General features: G+C 45.7%; 1 protein-coding gene across 1 annotated transcript in view; it reads left to right on the forward strand.

Annotated features, from left to right (window-relative positions):
• MAD1L1 (mitotic arrest deficient 1 like 1) overlaps positions 1 to 16,625 on the forward strand; it is a 1,314,438-nt gene that overhangs the window by 404,783 nt on the left and 893,030 nt on the right. The window contains exon 12 of the mRNA XM_030212095.1: positions 15,732 to 15,872. Coding sequence (XP_030067955.1) covers positions 15,732 to 15,872 — 141 coding nt within the window. The remainder of the gene's footprint in view (positions 1 to 15,731; positions 15,873 to 16,625) is intronic.

Raw genomic sequence — 16,625 nt, forward strand, 5'->3', positions numbered from 1 at the left:
TGTACCCACTCCCCCTCTCCCCCCTGCTCCACTCCTGACCCAGCCCCCTGCCGCCCCCCCTCCTGCATCCCCTCCTTCTCCCCCCCTTGCCCCTCCCTGCCTATCACCCCCTGCCCTATCCCCTCCTCCATTACCCCCCCTCCCCGTCCCTTCCCCCACATATCCCACTCGTTATGGGCCGCCCTAGGGCAGTTCCGATATGCATGGCCTAACCCGCCGCAGAGGTTGCACCTGATCGCGGTGCAGTCCTCTGTGGCATGCTGATCCCCGCATCTTCCACACTTTACCACTGGGCATGACATGCTGAAGTGCCTAAACGAACCACATCTGAAGCACTGCCGTGGCTGCCCCTTGTAAAAGCACAGTATCCTGTCACGACCGATAAAGGCAGCCGAAGGAATGTGCTGGACCACATGGCTCTCCTGTCTCAATTTGACCAGGGCTCCCCAACCTCCTGCCCAAACCCTGCTTGGATCCGGTAACTTTGTAAGTGGGGATCTCAGCTCCGCGTACCTCTGTAGCCAGTAGGCTAAATCTGCCCCAGAGATAGACTCATTTCTCACGAGCAGGGTGATCTGCACCAGGTCCGGCTTGCTGACTGGAATGGCCCTGAGGTCCCGCCACTCCCCCTTTCCCCTCACCCCCTCGTACCTTTCCCAGAATATTTCCATCCCCCTCTGGGTCATGAAGCTCAAGTCATATTCTGGGATGTTGATGGGGTGTATACACGCGGTAAAGTCCTCGGGTATAAACCCCATCCCCATCACCAGCCTCAAGACCCGATCCCTGGAGGGCATTGCCCCCTCCCCTATCCATTTGAGCTGTACCACATTTCGCCGCTTAGGCAGCTGTCCACCCCCTGTCCCCGCTCCCCCCCAACCCCTCCCTGGGCCCTCAAAACCACCCGATCTCCCCCCCTCCCTGCTTCCCCCTCCCTGGACTACTGCCGCAAAGGACTTGGACCCCAGCCCCCACCGCCCCCCCTCCACACTTGTTCCAGCCCTTCCCTCTGCCTCCCCCCCCTTCTGTCCCTCTGCCCCTCCCCTCATCCCTCTCCCTTCCTCAATATCCACCGCCCCCTCCCCCTCCCGTTGTCCCCCGTCCCCTTCCCTCTCAGACAAACATCCAGCAACGTCCATAGTCAGTTCTGCGGCTTGGGCTGCCTCCAACTGATTGTCCTGCCCATCACCACTTCCTGGAACGTCCCTGCTCGTCCCTGCCACTGCAGGCTCCAGCCTCTGGGCTAATCGCCTCCTCTCCTCTGTCTCCTGGCGATACTCTGGCACCTGCCCAGTCAGGTCTGCAGCTGGCGATACCAGACTCCCTGCTCGCTCTGCCCCCGAACTCCCTCCAACCTCCGGCACCAGGGGCGAAGCCTCCGGAACTCCGCCGCTCCCCTTGGCTCCTCGCTCCCAGCCGTCCTGCTGGCAGGTCTGCTCCACCACCCGCTGCACATCTGTTAGACTTGCCATGTCCACTTCTGTAGTCAACGAAAGTCTCTCAACAATCGGGTTACTTCCCCCTTGCTTCTGGTGCAGTCCCTCCTGCGTTCTCCCAATGGCTGGCGCTTCCCGGGGGCATGGCTTGTCTGTTCCTGATTCCGCCACAGGCTGGCTGTTAGCACCCCCCGATTTCACCTCTTGTAATGGACAGCTGGTCAAATGAGCTCCCAGCTGCTGCCCGCTCCTATTCCTCTCTCTCCGACCCCTCTCCTGTAAACCGCCAGCTACTCCATGCTCAGGGAAGACATCCCCTGCTCCCGGACTTCGTGGGCGGGGCTTCTCCAGATGCCATGCTGCTTCGGTTTCCACTTCAGTCATTGCAGACCCGGCCAAAAATACCGGAGTCTGCCTCTGCTGACCCTTTTCCAACAGGGCCTCCTTCACGGCAACTGTCTCTGCTGTTTGCACAACTGCAGGTAAGCCCTCTGAGACTTCGACCACCACCTCTGTAGAAAACAGGCTGCTACCTGCGTCTCCCTCTGCTGCCTCCATTATCTGGAGTTTTGAAAAGTTACTGAGTTCTGTCCTCCCCTCCACAGGTAGGATCTCTACTCCAGCCCCCACCTCAGAGCCATGTCCTGCCGCTGCCTCCTTATCCTCTGGCTGCTGGGTAAGTGCTCTAGACTGTGTTGCCAACTGTCTCATGTATTTTAAAGTGGGGTCACCTCTGAACCCAGACAACTCTTTTGAGTCTAATGCTGCTGAAGACACTGAAGCTTGCTGCAACTGTAGTGTTCCTGAACCCCCAGACTGTGGTATTGAAGCCATCCTTTCTCGGTTAACATAGAGCTCCCTCAAAGGATTCACAGAGCCCTTTTTTAAACAGTTCAACAAGTGTTCTTTTTTCCCCAACAACTTTGATATCCGGGCTTCCTCTTTAACATACATTTGTCTGTGCTCCGCTGGGGCAAATTTACACATAGTTCTTGCCATTTTCAGACGTTTTCCTAGCTCCACTACTTCTTTTTCCACCAGCTTAATTCGTCTTACAATATTTACCACACTACTTGCTGGATCATCAGGGTCATAGCTCACTTCAAGGAACTCCTCATCTGACGATCCACTCTCCTCACTCTCACTCTCAGCTGCCTCCAGCAAAGGCTTCTGGCAAACTTCCATCGCCTCTTCCTTCTCCCTTCCTTGGAAGCGCCCTTCTGGGGCCTGTACTATCTTCCTCCCCCCTCCACTGTCTTCTCGCTTACCTTCCGCAAGCTGGGCCATGGAGGGGGAAATGCTCTGGTGGCCTCCACTGGGCTGCTTCTCCCTTCGGTCCACTGGACTCCTTTCCCTTCTCCCGGTAGTCAAACCAGGGAGAGAGCCACTCCTTTCGGCCTTCTGGTCCCGGGCCCCAGGAGGCCCCATAGCCTGGGACTTTCCTGAGGCCTTCTCCCCAGGGACCCTCCTCATCTTTGGGGAGGGAGCTAGGTCTCACTCCCTTTCCACTGGAAGTCAGCAGAGCTCTCTAAAACACCTCCTTCCTCCTCAGCAGACTGGATGGACCGTGCAGGTCTTTTTCTGCCGTCATCTACTATGTTACTATGATTAGATCTCTTACATGTTCTTCGGTTCAGACTGAAGCAAAGCATTCATTCAGTCTCTTCAGTGTAGCCTTGTCATTTTTGAGTGTCCCTTTTGCTCTTTCATGATCTAACGGCCCCACGGATTCCCTCACAGACTTTTTGCTTTTGATGTACCTGAAAAAATTATTAGTATGAGTTTTTGCCTCTGTGGCAAGATTCTCTTCATATTTTAGTGTTAGCCTTCTTAATCAATGCTCTGCAGTGCTGCGTCCGACTGGTAGCACTATAGAAATGATTTATAGTAGTAGTTAGTATGTTGCTTCTTGCTTTCTTCATTCGGATCCTTTTTCCTTTATTTGAAGGATGTTCTTTTGGGTTTGATAACCTTTTTCGTTTCACCTTTTAACTATGCTGGCTGTCATTTGCTCTTCTTTCCACCTTTGTTAATATTCGAAATACATCTGGTCTGGGCTTTCAAGATGGTATTAAGTCCTAACCTTTGCTGACAATCTTTTTAGCTTCTTTTTAACCATTTTCCTCATTTTATCATAGCTGCCCTTTCGAAAATTAAATGCTGCCACAGTAGATATCCTTAGTGACTTCACTCCAGATATCAACTAAAATTTGATTATGTTATGATCACAGTTTCCCAGCAGACCCAACACCGTTACCTCTCATACTATGCCTTGCATTCCACAAAGGACTAAAATAGTTTCCCCTCTTGTCAGTTTCAGGACCAGCTGCTCCAAGAAGCAGTCATTTATTACATGTAGGAATTTCTAATTTCGGTAAACGTAGCTTTATCTGGCTGTGGACCAATTTAGTTGTGTGCATGTCTTGACACCACACCTAATGTTTGGTGCCAAACATTTGGCACCATATATAGAATGTGGGGGAATGTGCGTACACCAGAAAGTTCTTACGTGTATGCAGTAAGGGTAATTCTATAACAGGGTGTCTATTGGGCTCATTTTCGAAAGAGAAGGACGTCCACCTTTTGACATAAATCGGAAGATGGACGTCCTTCTCCCAGAGACGTCCAAATCGGTATAATAGAAATCCGATTTTGGACGTCTCCAACTGCAGTCCGTTGCAAGGATGTCCGAATTTCAAGAGGGCGTGTCGGAGGCGTAGCGAAGGCGGGACTTGGGCGTGCCTAACCCTTGGACGTCTTTGACCCATAATCGAATTTTTTAAAGAAATACTTCCCCTGCCGATGGGGCAGTCGCACATTGTGTGACTGGGAAGCAAGCTGGACAAGCAAGCCGGGTATTATATGAGCAAGTGGAGTATTTCTTCAAAAAATTAGAAAAAAACGTTGAAAGATAAGTGCACATTTTTCATTTTTGAACACTATATAATTTGGGAGCACTTTTTGATTCGGGCAATAGCACTTACACTCGTGATTAAGAGTTAGCCCTATGAAAAATGTGCTATGCCACCGGGCAAAACTGACGACATTGCCTTAAAATAGGTGGACTTTTCTGAGGGTACTCTTTCAAAAAATTGTATAAAAGCATTAAGAGATTAAAAATCTATATCATGAGGGCTGTGGTATAAGTTTTTTCAAAAAAAAAGATTGGGATTTCTGCCGTTAGCCTGTTCCATACAGCATTGATCTTTGGTTTTTTTGTATCAGACATGTTGGCCCTCACAGCATTCCCTGATGCAACTTCCTGTTTCCACATAGGCGGGAATACATCAGAAAGAAGGCTGTGGGGCCGGTGCGAGCAGTATGTATCAGTTGCTTCTCGCTGCTGTTTACAAGGTACCCAGGAGGGACAGCTGTTGGGAGTTTTCAGCTGGTGGGGCTTGGGGATCCACTGCCAACCACATCATAGGTGTGCTGCTACTGGGTGGGCCTGAGCCCAAAGTTGGTGGGCCTGGGCCCACCCAGGCCACGCCACTGGTGAGTGTGGCTTTCTTATAACTCCTGAGTTACCTGAGTGGAGGAGTGGCCTAGTGGTTAGGGTGGTGGACTTTGGTCCTGGGGAACTGAGGAACTGAGTTCGATTCCCACTTCAGGCACAGGCAGCTCCTTGTGACTCTGGGCAAGTCACTTAACCCTCCATTGCCCCACGTAAGCCGCATTGAGCCTGCCATGAGTGGGAAAGCGCGATTCTACATGGAATGTTGCTACTATTGGAGATTCTACATGGAATGTTGCTATTCCACTAGCAACATTCCATGTAGAAGGCTGTGCAGGCTTCTGTTTCTGTGAGTCTGACGTCCTGCACCTACGTGCAGGACGTCAGACTCACAGAAGCAGAAGCCTGCGCGGCCACATTGGTGATCTGCAAGGGCCGACTTCTACATGGAATGTTGCTACTATTGGAGATTCTACATGGAATGTTGCTATTCCACTAGACTCACAGAAGGAGAAGCCTGCGTGGCCACATTGGTGATCTGCAAGGGCCGACTTCTACATGGAATGTTGCTAGTGGAATAGCAACATTCCATGTAGAATCTCAAATAGTAGCCTAGTGGTTAGGGTGGTGGACTTTGGTCCTGGGGAACTGAGTTTGATTCCCACTTCAGGCACAGGCAGCTCCTTGTGACTCTGGGCAAGTCACTTAACCCTCCATTGCCTACCGCATTGAGCCTGCCATGAGTGGGAAAGCACGGGGTACAAATGTAACAAAAATAAAACTAACCAGCATGAAACTCAGAAGAGGTTACAAGCACACCTCAGCACAAACTTCTATTTCCTTTCATTTACATTGTGATACAAGCTCACAGACAGATGAACACAGTACCTGCCTTACACATTCTTGTTGTCCTTCAAAACAAACCATAACTCCAAAATATAATCTTTAAATTGATAGTGTTGGTATTGCTCTTTGCTGTGTATACTTTTGAAACATGAGTTTCTTTCAGAACTGCTGAGGTTGCCAGAAACCTCCCCCATGACTCCCTACCACCTCCATCTTACTCTCTGTAACTGAATTACCAACCACCTTCTTTTTTTTTTAAACCTCACTGGTGCCTTGTGATATTAACTGGGTCAATGTTGACTGTGGAGCTTTATATGAACCAATTAGAGTAGGTGTTAAAGAATGCTATTACTCTGAAGAAGATCTCTGAAGGCAAGAGACCGATAATTTAAGAGTGCTGGGTTCATACTGGCCCTTGTGGATAGTGCGGTTTCAGATTCGTGACCTGAGTTTTCCTTGTAATCACTGAGAGGCATGATTCATTCTTGCAGAAATTTTCTTTTGTTAACTAACGTGGAAGACTTTTGATGATAAATCGAGGACAATTATGTTAACTTTATAGAATCAAATTAATTTGTATCTTTATTTTCCTTTTCTTCCTTCCCCTCCTTGGTGAAAAGTATGACGGCTGTAGTTTTCCTGGCTTATAACTGTGATAAAATAATTTTGAGCAAAAACTATTCCATAAATATTTTGGTTACTTTATATTTTATACACAACTTGTCGTAAGGCTGGCGCTGCTTGATACAGAAAAAACATAAAGGGTAATTCTAGAAATAGCATACAGCAGGTGTGCAGACCTTGTATATGCCAGGGTTCACCTATATTGGCAGTGATGTGCACTAATGCAGTATTGGCCTCTTTTACTAAGGTTCACTAGTGTTTTTAGCACGCTCTAATATTTAGGGCGTGCTAAACATTAAAAACGTCCATAGGAATATGTAGACGTGTCTAACGTTTAGCGTACCCTAAATAGCGTGAGCTAAGAACACTTGCGTGCCTTAGTAAAAGACCCCCCTATATGCTATAAAGTAATGTTGTTGCATTATCTGGTGCATTTCCTGATTTTGGTCTTATGTTGGATACAGTAAGGTGGCACCTGCAATGAGGGTATAAACATGGGCATGGCGAGGGTAGACCATCATTGTGCATGTCCATCATCAACTTATCAGATGCATGCCTTGAGGTGTGCATGCTTACGTCTGCCATTGACTTGGCTTAAATGAGCACATCTTCCTTTTCGGCACGCTGATGGAATCGGGGTGCCTTGATTTCATTATACAACTGGTGCTCTGTGCACTACATTGGAGACGCCCAAAAGGAAGCGCAGCATTATAGAACTGTCCCCCTAGCCTGCGACTTTCCTTTCCCTACCGCCCCTGACACTACTTAATTTGATCATTGGAAATCACGTTTTACTATGTTACTATGGTTTTTTTTTGTTTGCACCATGCATGAGACGGTGCCATGATCTGTCTTTGAAATATATGTAGAGAAAACAAATCTAATCTGAGTCCTGCAAAATGTTATAAACATGGGATTTGACAAAAACACACCATTGTGCTGAGAACTATTAGGATTCTCATGGAGGTGAGTGGATAAGAAAAGGTGATTACCAATGATCAAATTAAGTAGTGTCAGGGGCAGTAGGGAAAGGAAAGTCGCAGGCTAGGGGGACAGTTCTATAATGCTATGCTTCCTTTTGGGTGTCCCCAATGTTAGTGCACAGAGCAGCAGTTGTATAATGAAATCAAGGCACCCCGATTCCATTATTGAATACTAGTGCAAACTTTCATCAAGTTTGAGAGCCAATACAAATAAGGAATCTAAAAGGTAAAGGGGGAGTCGAGGTTGGGAGGAAATGACTCAACTAAGTGTGGGTATCATTTTGTAACTAATACATCACTGACTGCTTTCTTGGGTCTTGGAGTTTCTTTCAGAAAAATGGAGAGTCCTGTTTTCAAATCAGGGGCACACACTACTACTACTGATCATTTCTAAAGCACCACTAGAAATACGTAGAGCTATATACAAACATTTATTTATTAATTAGGATTTATTTACCGCCTTTTTGAAGGAATTCACTCAAGGCGGTGTACAGTAAGAATAGATCAAACATGAGCAGTAGGCAATTAGAGTAGTAAAAATATTCGAACAACAATACAAAGTATGGCGTGGTATACTACTTGCAATGACAACACAATATGTACTAGAATATTACAATTGGTAGTGAGGTGTAAGGTAAAGTTGTAACATATAGATGAGTAAGAAAGTAGGAAGAATTAGAAAGTAAGGTGATTGATTTGAAGAAAGTTGCACGTAAGGGTCAGAGAGATGGTTAAATATTAGCTAGGGTAGGAGTGGATAAACATGAAGAGAGACTTCTTGCTCAACAGGCCTACAACCTATTCAAGACAGACGAACAAGACAAATGAAAATTAGGGAGTTTCATTTGTTATGGGAAGGATTAAAACACGGGTATTAAACAGGTGAATAAGCGGTTAAGATCGAAAAGCAGCTTGAAAAACTTGGGCTTTTTGCTTGAATTTGAATAGATTCAGAGGCGTGGCGTGGCGTACCTACTCAAGTAGTTTTGATTCAGGCACAAGGCGCAGTCAGGACTGTGGAGATGAAGAGCACATATAAGAGGAACTTAATTAACAGAATTCCCTTGTAAATTTGTCAGTATAGCTCAAATTCAGAGTTCAGCAGCAGCGTGGTGCAGATGTCAGAAAAGTTCATCTTGCAGGGAAGAAACATCTAGAACCGGAGGACATGAAATCCCAGACACCAAGATCAATTTCTAGGTGCTATGGCGACTCTGGCACCTGAGGTTTAAGTCCTAATTGTAGTTACGATATATACCGTAGTGCTTGCTAACTAGGATCATTTACAAAATACTAGCCGTTAAGCCCGTTAAAACGGGCGAGATTTCCAGCTACCCTCCTCGCCGCCGCTCCCTCCCCCCTCCGTGCCGGGCCCCCTGCACTGCCTGCAGCGCTTCCACACGGAGGTGAGAGGCACTGTCAGGTCAGTGCAGGGGGCCCGATACGGAGGGGGGAGGGAGCGGCGGCGGGGTTGGGGGGTGGAGGTTGGTGCGCGCGATGTTCATTTCCAGGCGGCAGCGTCCGACAGTGACTCCGACTCCGTTTCCCTCTCTGTTCCCCCCTCTGACGTCATCGCGTCTTGACGCGAGGGCGGGACAGAGAGGGAAGTCTCTACTGCGCATTTGCAGGTGAGTCAGTCACTTGCCGTTTATGTGTCTGATCGCCATTAGGAAGAACTACCTTCAACTTACCTACAGGATGTCCCAGAGATGTCTATGGACAGTTTAGATTTAACTGCATTTTTGGAAAGATCTGGAAGGATCAGGTTACACTACAGTGTAAATAATGAATTTTCTATTGGAGCAAGATGGGGATTAGGTTCTGCAGTTACTTTTTAGGCATAGGACAGAATTGTTTAATGATCTGAAAATCATAATATTTTTGGATATAGCAAAATCTACACAGAAGAAACGGAGGCAGTGTATTTTGCCACATCCTGGATATTGCAGTTGGGATCAGTGGCGTAGCCACAGGTGGGCCTGGGTGGGCCAGGGCCCACCCACTTAGGGCTCAGGCCCACCTAACAGTAGCACACGTTTAGCGATAACTAGTGGGAATCCCAAGCTCCACCAGCTGAAGACGGTAACGAAAATGCTACTCTCCACTATACCGGCACCTGCGCATGCTCAGTTTTCAGCGCATGCCTGCTGCAGACTACCAAGGTAGAAAGAAGCGTTTTCCCACCAGCTGGGATATTTTCGTGGTGGTGGTGTGTGGGGGGAAGAACACTTGGTGCCCACCCACTTCTTGCCTAGGTCCACCCAAAATCTGTTGTCTGGCTACGCCCCTGGTTGGGATATGTTCTTTGAAAAATACCCGGGTATGTAAAGTATTGGAATGTTAAGTGTGAGGGCTTTTTTTTTAAATCCTTGTCAGCTAGGCATTCTTCCTTAACAATAAGCCAGTTCCTGAGACCACCGGTAGGTTTGCTTCAGGAGCCGATGTTAACTCGGGGGGGGGGGTCAGTTTATCTTTCCCCTCTGTATGAATGAGCTCAGTATGTACTAGCGTGAATTTTTTTTTTTTTTGCTTCTTTGTAACTTTATTACATTTTTGACTAAAATACAAACAATACGAAATAACTACTGAATTATACAAAACATATTAGAAAACCCACACACTTCACCTGTCCTCAGCCCACTGAGATATGCATACAGAGAAGAATGACACATGTCATTACGCATAATTCATGCACATTTTTTTGTTTACTTCTAATATAAGATGGTTTAGCTTTTGGTCTTGATTTGTCTCCTACATGGAGGACTTAAGCTTGATGTGGATATTAATTGAATCTAAATTTTATCTACAATTTTTAACCCGCCATTTTTTTTGTACATTTGCAAATACAGGCTACCAACATATAAAACATAGAAATACAGTATTAAATAAAAAACAAAAAGCATAATAAGTAAATCACAACTCACGTTACAATTAAAACCAACAGAATCAACACAACACAAATTCCTTCACCGCGTTCCAAAGTGGGAGGAAATCCGTGCAATGAACTGATAGCCAGGAATAACAGAGGATTACTGTCACCCCTGAGAAAGGGAAAAAAAGAGGAATTTTGGATCTAGCTCATGCCTTTTTCAGTAGTAGCTTAGGGTGAGTTATATTCAGTTACTGTAGGTATTTTCCTATGCCCAGAGGGCATAGAGTCTAAGGGCCCTGTTTACTACGCCACGCTAGAGGCGCACTACCGTTTTTAGCACTCGCTAAAAATTAACGCATGCTAAACGCTAGAGACACCTATAGGAATATATGGGCATTTCTAGCTTTTAATGCACATTAAAAACGCTAGCGCACCTTAGTAAACAGGGCCCTAAGGGGTCCTTTTACTAAGGTGCGCTGAAAAACGGCCTGCGGTAGTGTAGGTGTGGGTTTTGGGCGCGTGCAGGTCCATTTTCTAGTGTGCCTGTAAAAAAGGCCTTTTAAAAGTTTTTGCCAAAAAATAGACATGCATGAAAATCAAAATTGGTGTGCGTCCATTTTGGGTCTGAGACCTTACCGCCAGCCATTGGCCAAGCGGTAAAGTCTCGCACAGTAACCGTTTGGTAAAGACTTACGTGTGTAAAATGCCACTTGGTGCGCATCTGATACACGCGTCTGAAAATAAAAATTATCGAAAGAGCCACGTGTTAGCCAGGCTTTAAGTCCATTTTGGCGCTTGTTGGCACGCGTAGACGCTTACGTGGCCATTGGCCAAGCGGTAAAGTCTCACGCAGTAACCGTGCGGTAAAGACTTACGTGTGTCAAATGCCACTTGGTGCGCATCTGATACACGCGTCTGAAAATAAAAATTACCGAAAGAGCCACGTGTTAGCCAGGCTTTAACTCCATTTTGGCATTCGTTGGCACGCGTAGACACTTACGTGGCTTAGTAAAAGGGCCCCTAAGTTTGTCAAAATCAGACGGAGCTGCAGTGGGATTTGAACCAGACTTCCCTGGTTCACTGCCTGCTGCTCCAAACAATTCAGTATACAGTTATCAGGTTTCCTTGCTATGCTAATAGGTTTGATCATGTTACTTCTTGTACACACTTAGGTGCAAGCCTTATCAAAGCACTAAGGCGGCGATTCTGTAAATTGGCACCCCATCCTAGGTACTTATTTCAGTGGCAGTCGGCAGTTTAGTGCAAAGCTATCAACTTTTGCAGAATCCGTTTGTCTCTTCTCACTCATGAAAATCCTGGCATGCAACTGAAGTCTGTCTGGGTACATTACGCCCTTACGCCAAGCCCCCTCCCTGCCCATCTTCAAGTCTTTGCTTAAAGCTCACCTCTTCAATGCTGCGTTCGGCACCTAACTCTTACCGTCAGTAAATCCAGACTGCCCCAATTTGATCGTTCACTTGTCTACTAGATTGTAAGCTCTTTGAGCAGGGACTGTCCCTCTATGTAAATTGTACAGCGCTGCGTAACCCTAGTAGCGCTTTAGAAATGTTAAGTAGTAGTAGTAGTACATTCTTTTGCCTGCCAAGGCACAAAAATATCGAATAGTCTACCTACATCAGTTCGCTTAACTACTCCTTACAGTTCTTTTTGAAAGGTCTTAAAAACTTATTTGTTTGTTTCTTTATGTTTTATAAAAATGATTTAGACAGATTTTTAAAATTAAGATTAGATTATTGATTTTAATGTAATTCTATCCAGTTGGGATATCTCTTTACTCTGTGATCCACTTTGAATCGCAAGTTAAAAGCGAAATAGAAATAGCAGAATAGAATCGCTGACTTCTGAGCGTTGCTTTATTTTATATAATTTCTGTATTCTTTAGCTTTGGTCCTTCCCCTCTCCTCCTTTTTCCCAAGAAGATGAGTTGTTGATAAAGTTTATCGGTAGAGGTAAAAAGTAATGTGAAAAATATGAGTAAAATAGATCATTAAAGCTTAGTTTTGGTGCTGTGCCAGCATCATCCCCAAATTTGGGTTCTCAGAAACTCTAGGTCCCGGCATGATGGCACTGGCACATTACCATAGGTTTGAACTAAATACTATTGGTGGAGGAAGAGGTACCCAAAATTAAAGGAATATCCAACATAATAGTAGAGGGTACTCTTATTACAAACAGCGCAGGCACAATTGATCTTCTGATGGAGGAAAAGCCTCGAGAAGCTCCTAATGCTGATCCAAAGTCATACAGGAGCAGGACTTCATCATCGGCAAAATCCTCCTTAGTGACTCAGCGTAAAACTTGACTATTAGGCTTAAAGCTTTTCAAAACCAGCTCAAAAATCAAGAATCAAAATAACTTAGCTTAGATTGCCAGGTCTCTGTTTTCTTCTAACTCAGAAGTTAAATTTCCATCATTCAAATACTATAAAAAAAAAAAAAAAAAAGAGTTAAGCCTTCAGCTTATTGCTGCACCTCCCCTGCATTGTTTTTTTTTGTTACATTTGTACCCCGCGCTTTCCCACTCATGGCAGGCTCAATGCGGCTTACATGGGGCAATGGAGGGTTAAGTGACTTGCCCAGAGTCACAAGGAGCTGCCTGTGCCTGAAGTGGGAGTTGAACTCAGTCCCTCAGTTCCCCAGGACCAAAGTCCACCACCCTAACCACTAGGCCACTCCTCCACTGTTGCTACTATTTGAGATTCTACATGGAATGTTGCTATTCCTCTAGCAACATTCCATGTAGAAGTTGGCCCTTGCAGATCACCAATGTGGCCGCGCAGGCTTCTGCTTCTGTGAGTCTGACGTCCTGCACGTACGTGCAGGACGTCATACTCACAGAAACAGAAGCCTGCGCAGCCTTCTACATGGAATGTTGCTAGTGGAACAGCAACATTCCATGTAGAATCTCCAATAGTAGCAACATTCCATGTAGAATCTCCAATAGTATCTATTTTATTTTTGTTACATTTGTACCCTGCGCTTTCCCACTCATGGCAGGCTCAATGCGGCTTACATGGGGCAATGGAGGGTTAAGTGACTTGCCCAGAGTCACAAGGAGCTGCCTGTGCCTGAAGTGGGAGTTGAACTCAGTCCCTCAGTTCCCCAGGACCAAAGTCCACCACCCTAACCACTAGGCCACTCCTTCACTCCAATAGCTCATCCTTTCATTTAAAGGGGATTGTAGTGCTAAAAACCTTATTAAATCTTGAGTAAAATTTTAATACCTAAAATGTTATACTAAGGGGTGAGTAAAAAGATGTTTAAAGCTTAGCATATCTTATGACATCAGCCTGTTTATCTCGATTGGAGCTCCCTCTACGGTATGCCTGTCATTGGACTTATTTTCCGTTATTCTTCTGTACTCTCTGCATCTCCTCTCCGTTTCCCCATTTTATGCTCTTTTTTTTATTGACTCCACCGATATTCACTAAATTAAAGTTTTAGTTTTTTTTTTTTTTACATTATAAATGATTGGGGAATGTTTACTTACGCCTGTTTTCCCAATGTTGTCTTATATCTTTCCATGTTTTCTTCCCCCCTTATTTTAATGCAGTATTTTGCTGATAACATTCTCTGTCGATTTGAGATTTTCAGATCACAGATTTCCCAAATATTTTTATTTTAGAAGCGAATGTGTGCGTGCTTGATATGCTTATCTAGCCAACCTACTGGCTATGGAGAAAACTGGAATCTTTCTTTTCTTGGTCTTTTAGAAGATATTATGAAAAATAATCAGATTGAGGTTCATGAGCTTTCCAGACCAAAGGAAATGGAGATATGTTTCAGTATTTTGGCACTAAATGTCTATTTTTACTATATTTCCACTATTCTTGATGTATTGTAAGCCACATTGAGCCTGCAAAGAGGTGGGAAAATGTGGGATACAAATGCAATAAATTAAATAGAAATGTAGGTGGATTTCTAATTGTTAGCCTGTCTTCTTGTACGAGAACATTTGCATTGCTGAAAGTTGTAGCTGATATGTATGAAAAATATCGTTGTGATGTCACGTTTCTGGACTCTAAGCTGCCATTGACAGGACACTGCTGTGAGCAATCTGTGATTTGTTTAGTTCTTGTGCTTTGCCTTTTGAGCGCTCGGAGCGGCAAGTCCTAACTATGATAGAGAAATGAAAATGCGTATTTGTTTTGGCAGGGACATTTCAGGAAATCTGAGGCCAGATGTGCTGATTCATTTTCCCACAGAGACAAAATCAGAAATACCTTTTGGTACATCGGCCCCTAAGTAGCACTGAGATGCCGCAGTGGTGGTTCATGTCTTTTCTGAAAGATCCAGCACTATTGGAATCTCGGTTTGTACTGACAAGATACTCGCACTGTTCTCAGCCTAGCTGGAGCTGTTTGGGCACTGTCGAAAGCCTTGAAATGCATTTCCAGTATCTTGGTTGGAGACAGATTATCCAGCTGGAGTCTTGGCTCTGGGTATGAAGCTGCTGCTGTATAAAAGATACAGCAGAATTTGGTATCTGTATAGATTTACAGCTTCACAGCTGACAGCTTGTTAGCCTAAGTGGTACTGAAATGTTGCTTTGGCACATTTTCTAAACAGGGACAACCTGGAGGAGTGGCCTAGTGGTTAGAGCACCAGTTTTGCAATCCAGAGGTGGCCAATTCAAATCCTGCTGCTGCTCCTTGTGATCTTGGGCAAGTCACTTAACCCTCCATTGCCTCAGGTCCAAACTTAGATTGTGAGCTCTCCTGGGACAGAGAAATATCCAGTGTACCTGAATGTAACTCACCTTGAGCTACTACTGAAAAAGGTGTGGGCAAAATCAGGAGGGATAGAACCAGTGGCGTACCAAGGGGGGCGGTGGGGGGCGGTCCGCCCCAGGTGCACGCCGCTGGGGGGGTGCCGCGTGCCTTCCGGCTCTTCGTTTTCATGCTCCTTCTGCCCCGGAACAGGTTACTTCCTGTTCCGGGGCAGAGGGAGCATGAAAACGAAGAGCCGGCAGGCGCGTGGCACCCCCCCCTCCCCCAGCGGCGTGCACCCGGGGGGGGGGTTTCACCGGGGGATCGGGGTTTTTTTTCGCCGGGGGGGGCGTAGCGCTGTTCCGGGGGGGGGGGGGGGGGGCGGGGCGCATCGGCGATCCGCCCCAGGTGTCAGCCCCCGTAGGAACGCCACTGGATAGAACATAGATATCTGTTAAATGGAAGCCCTTCCAGGGTTGCCAGACATGCCCTTATACTGTGATCCCTGAAATACCAATACAGTTAACTTAAGTTCAGATGATTTTACAAACTTGCTCTGTTTGGCTGAAAAACATTTGCCAAAAGAGCTGTTCCTTTAAAAAATAAGGCATTTGTTTTGCACTGTCCAGCTCTCTGTTTATTCAGTTAATGTACCTTCAGATCTTCATCTCAGAATTTGTTTTCTAAGGTTTCTTGGTGAGCTATAGGGGTAGTTTATGGGTGAAGTTCCTCTTCTGGGCAGGCTTGACTCAACTGTTTTTGACCCATATTTTTCTCTTTTGGGCAGGAACGAGATGGGATGAGAGCAATTCTGGATTCGTATGACAGTGAGCTAATGTCATCCGAGTACTCGCCACAGTTGAGCCGGCGTGTGCGTGATGCTGAAGAGATGTTACAGAAGGTGCACGCTCAGAATGCTGAGATGGAGGTAGGTCGTAAGGTGGAGAGCGGCACCACAGATCAGAAGCTGGATGTACATTGAGGTGCATTACATTATTATGATACGTATATTCTGCAGTTACCTGCATGGTTCAATGTGGATCACAAAGGAAAGGAATCTCTTCCATTCCTAGCGAACAAGAAAGCACATATTAAAAATTGTAACAGCTAAATATAAACTGGTTCAGTTAAAATTTACTTTAAAAGAAACTTCTGAAAGAGAGACGTTTTTAAGGCTTTCCTAAATTATAAGCTTTTCTTATCTTCGTAATTGAGGTGGGCAATGCATTCCATACTAAAGGGGCTTGATACGGAAAAGGTGTTTAGCTTCTTATAATATTTTATGTTCCTAACAGTTGGAAAATAAAGCAACAAGTGATTTTGAGAATCTTCGACTAGTAGATACATGAATTAGATCTGACATGTATAATGCATTACCATTGTGACACCTAAAGAGTCACAGGAGTGGCCAAGAGGTGAAAGGAGAATAGGATCAGCCCGGCTATAGTCTAGGTACAAGGATTCCTGTCTGGGATAGCAGCAAAGGAATGCTTATCTAATAGGAGAAAGTATGTCTGTGATCAATGGGGGAGGAGTGAATAGGCTTCTTGAACTCCACAGTAGCTTAGAGCCAAGGGAGCGGGGCAAGGTCTTCTGGGAATTGTAGTCTAGCCCTAAGCACTTTAGAAAGTAAGAGGGCTGATGATATCATTTACCTGAGACAGAAGAAGGGTGGGGTTCT

Source organism: Microcaecilia unicolor, chromosome 8 (genome assembly GCF_901765095.1).
Source record: "Microcaecilia unicolor chromosome 8, aMicUni1.1, whole genome shotgun sequence".
In the NCBI taxonomy this organism is placed as follows: domain Eukaryota; kingdom Metazoa; phylum Chordata; class Amphibia; order Gymnophiona; family Siphonopidae; genus Microcaecilia; species Microcaecilia unicolor.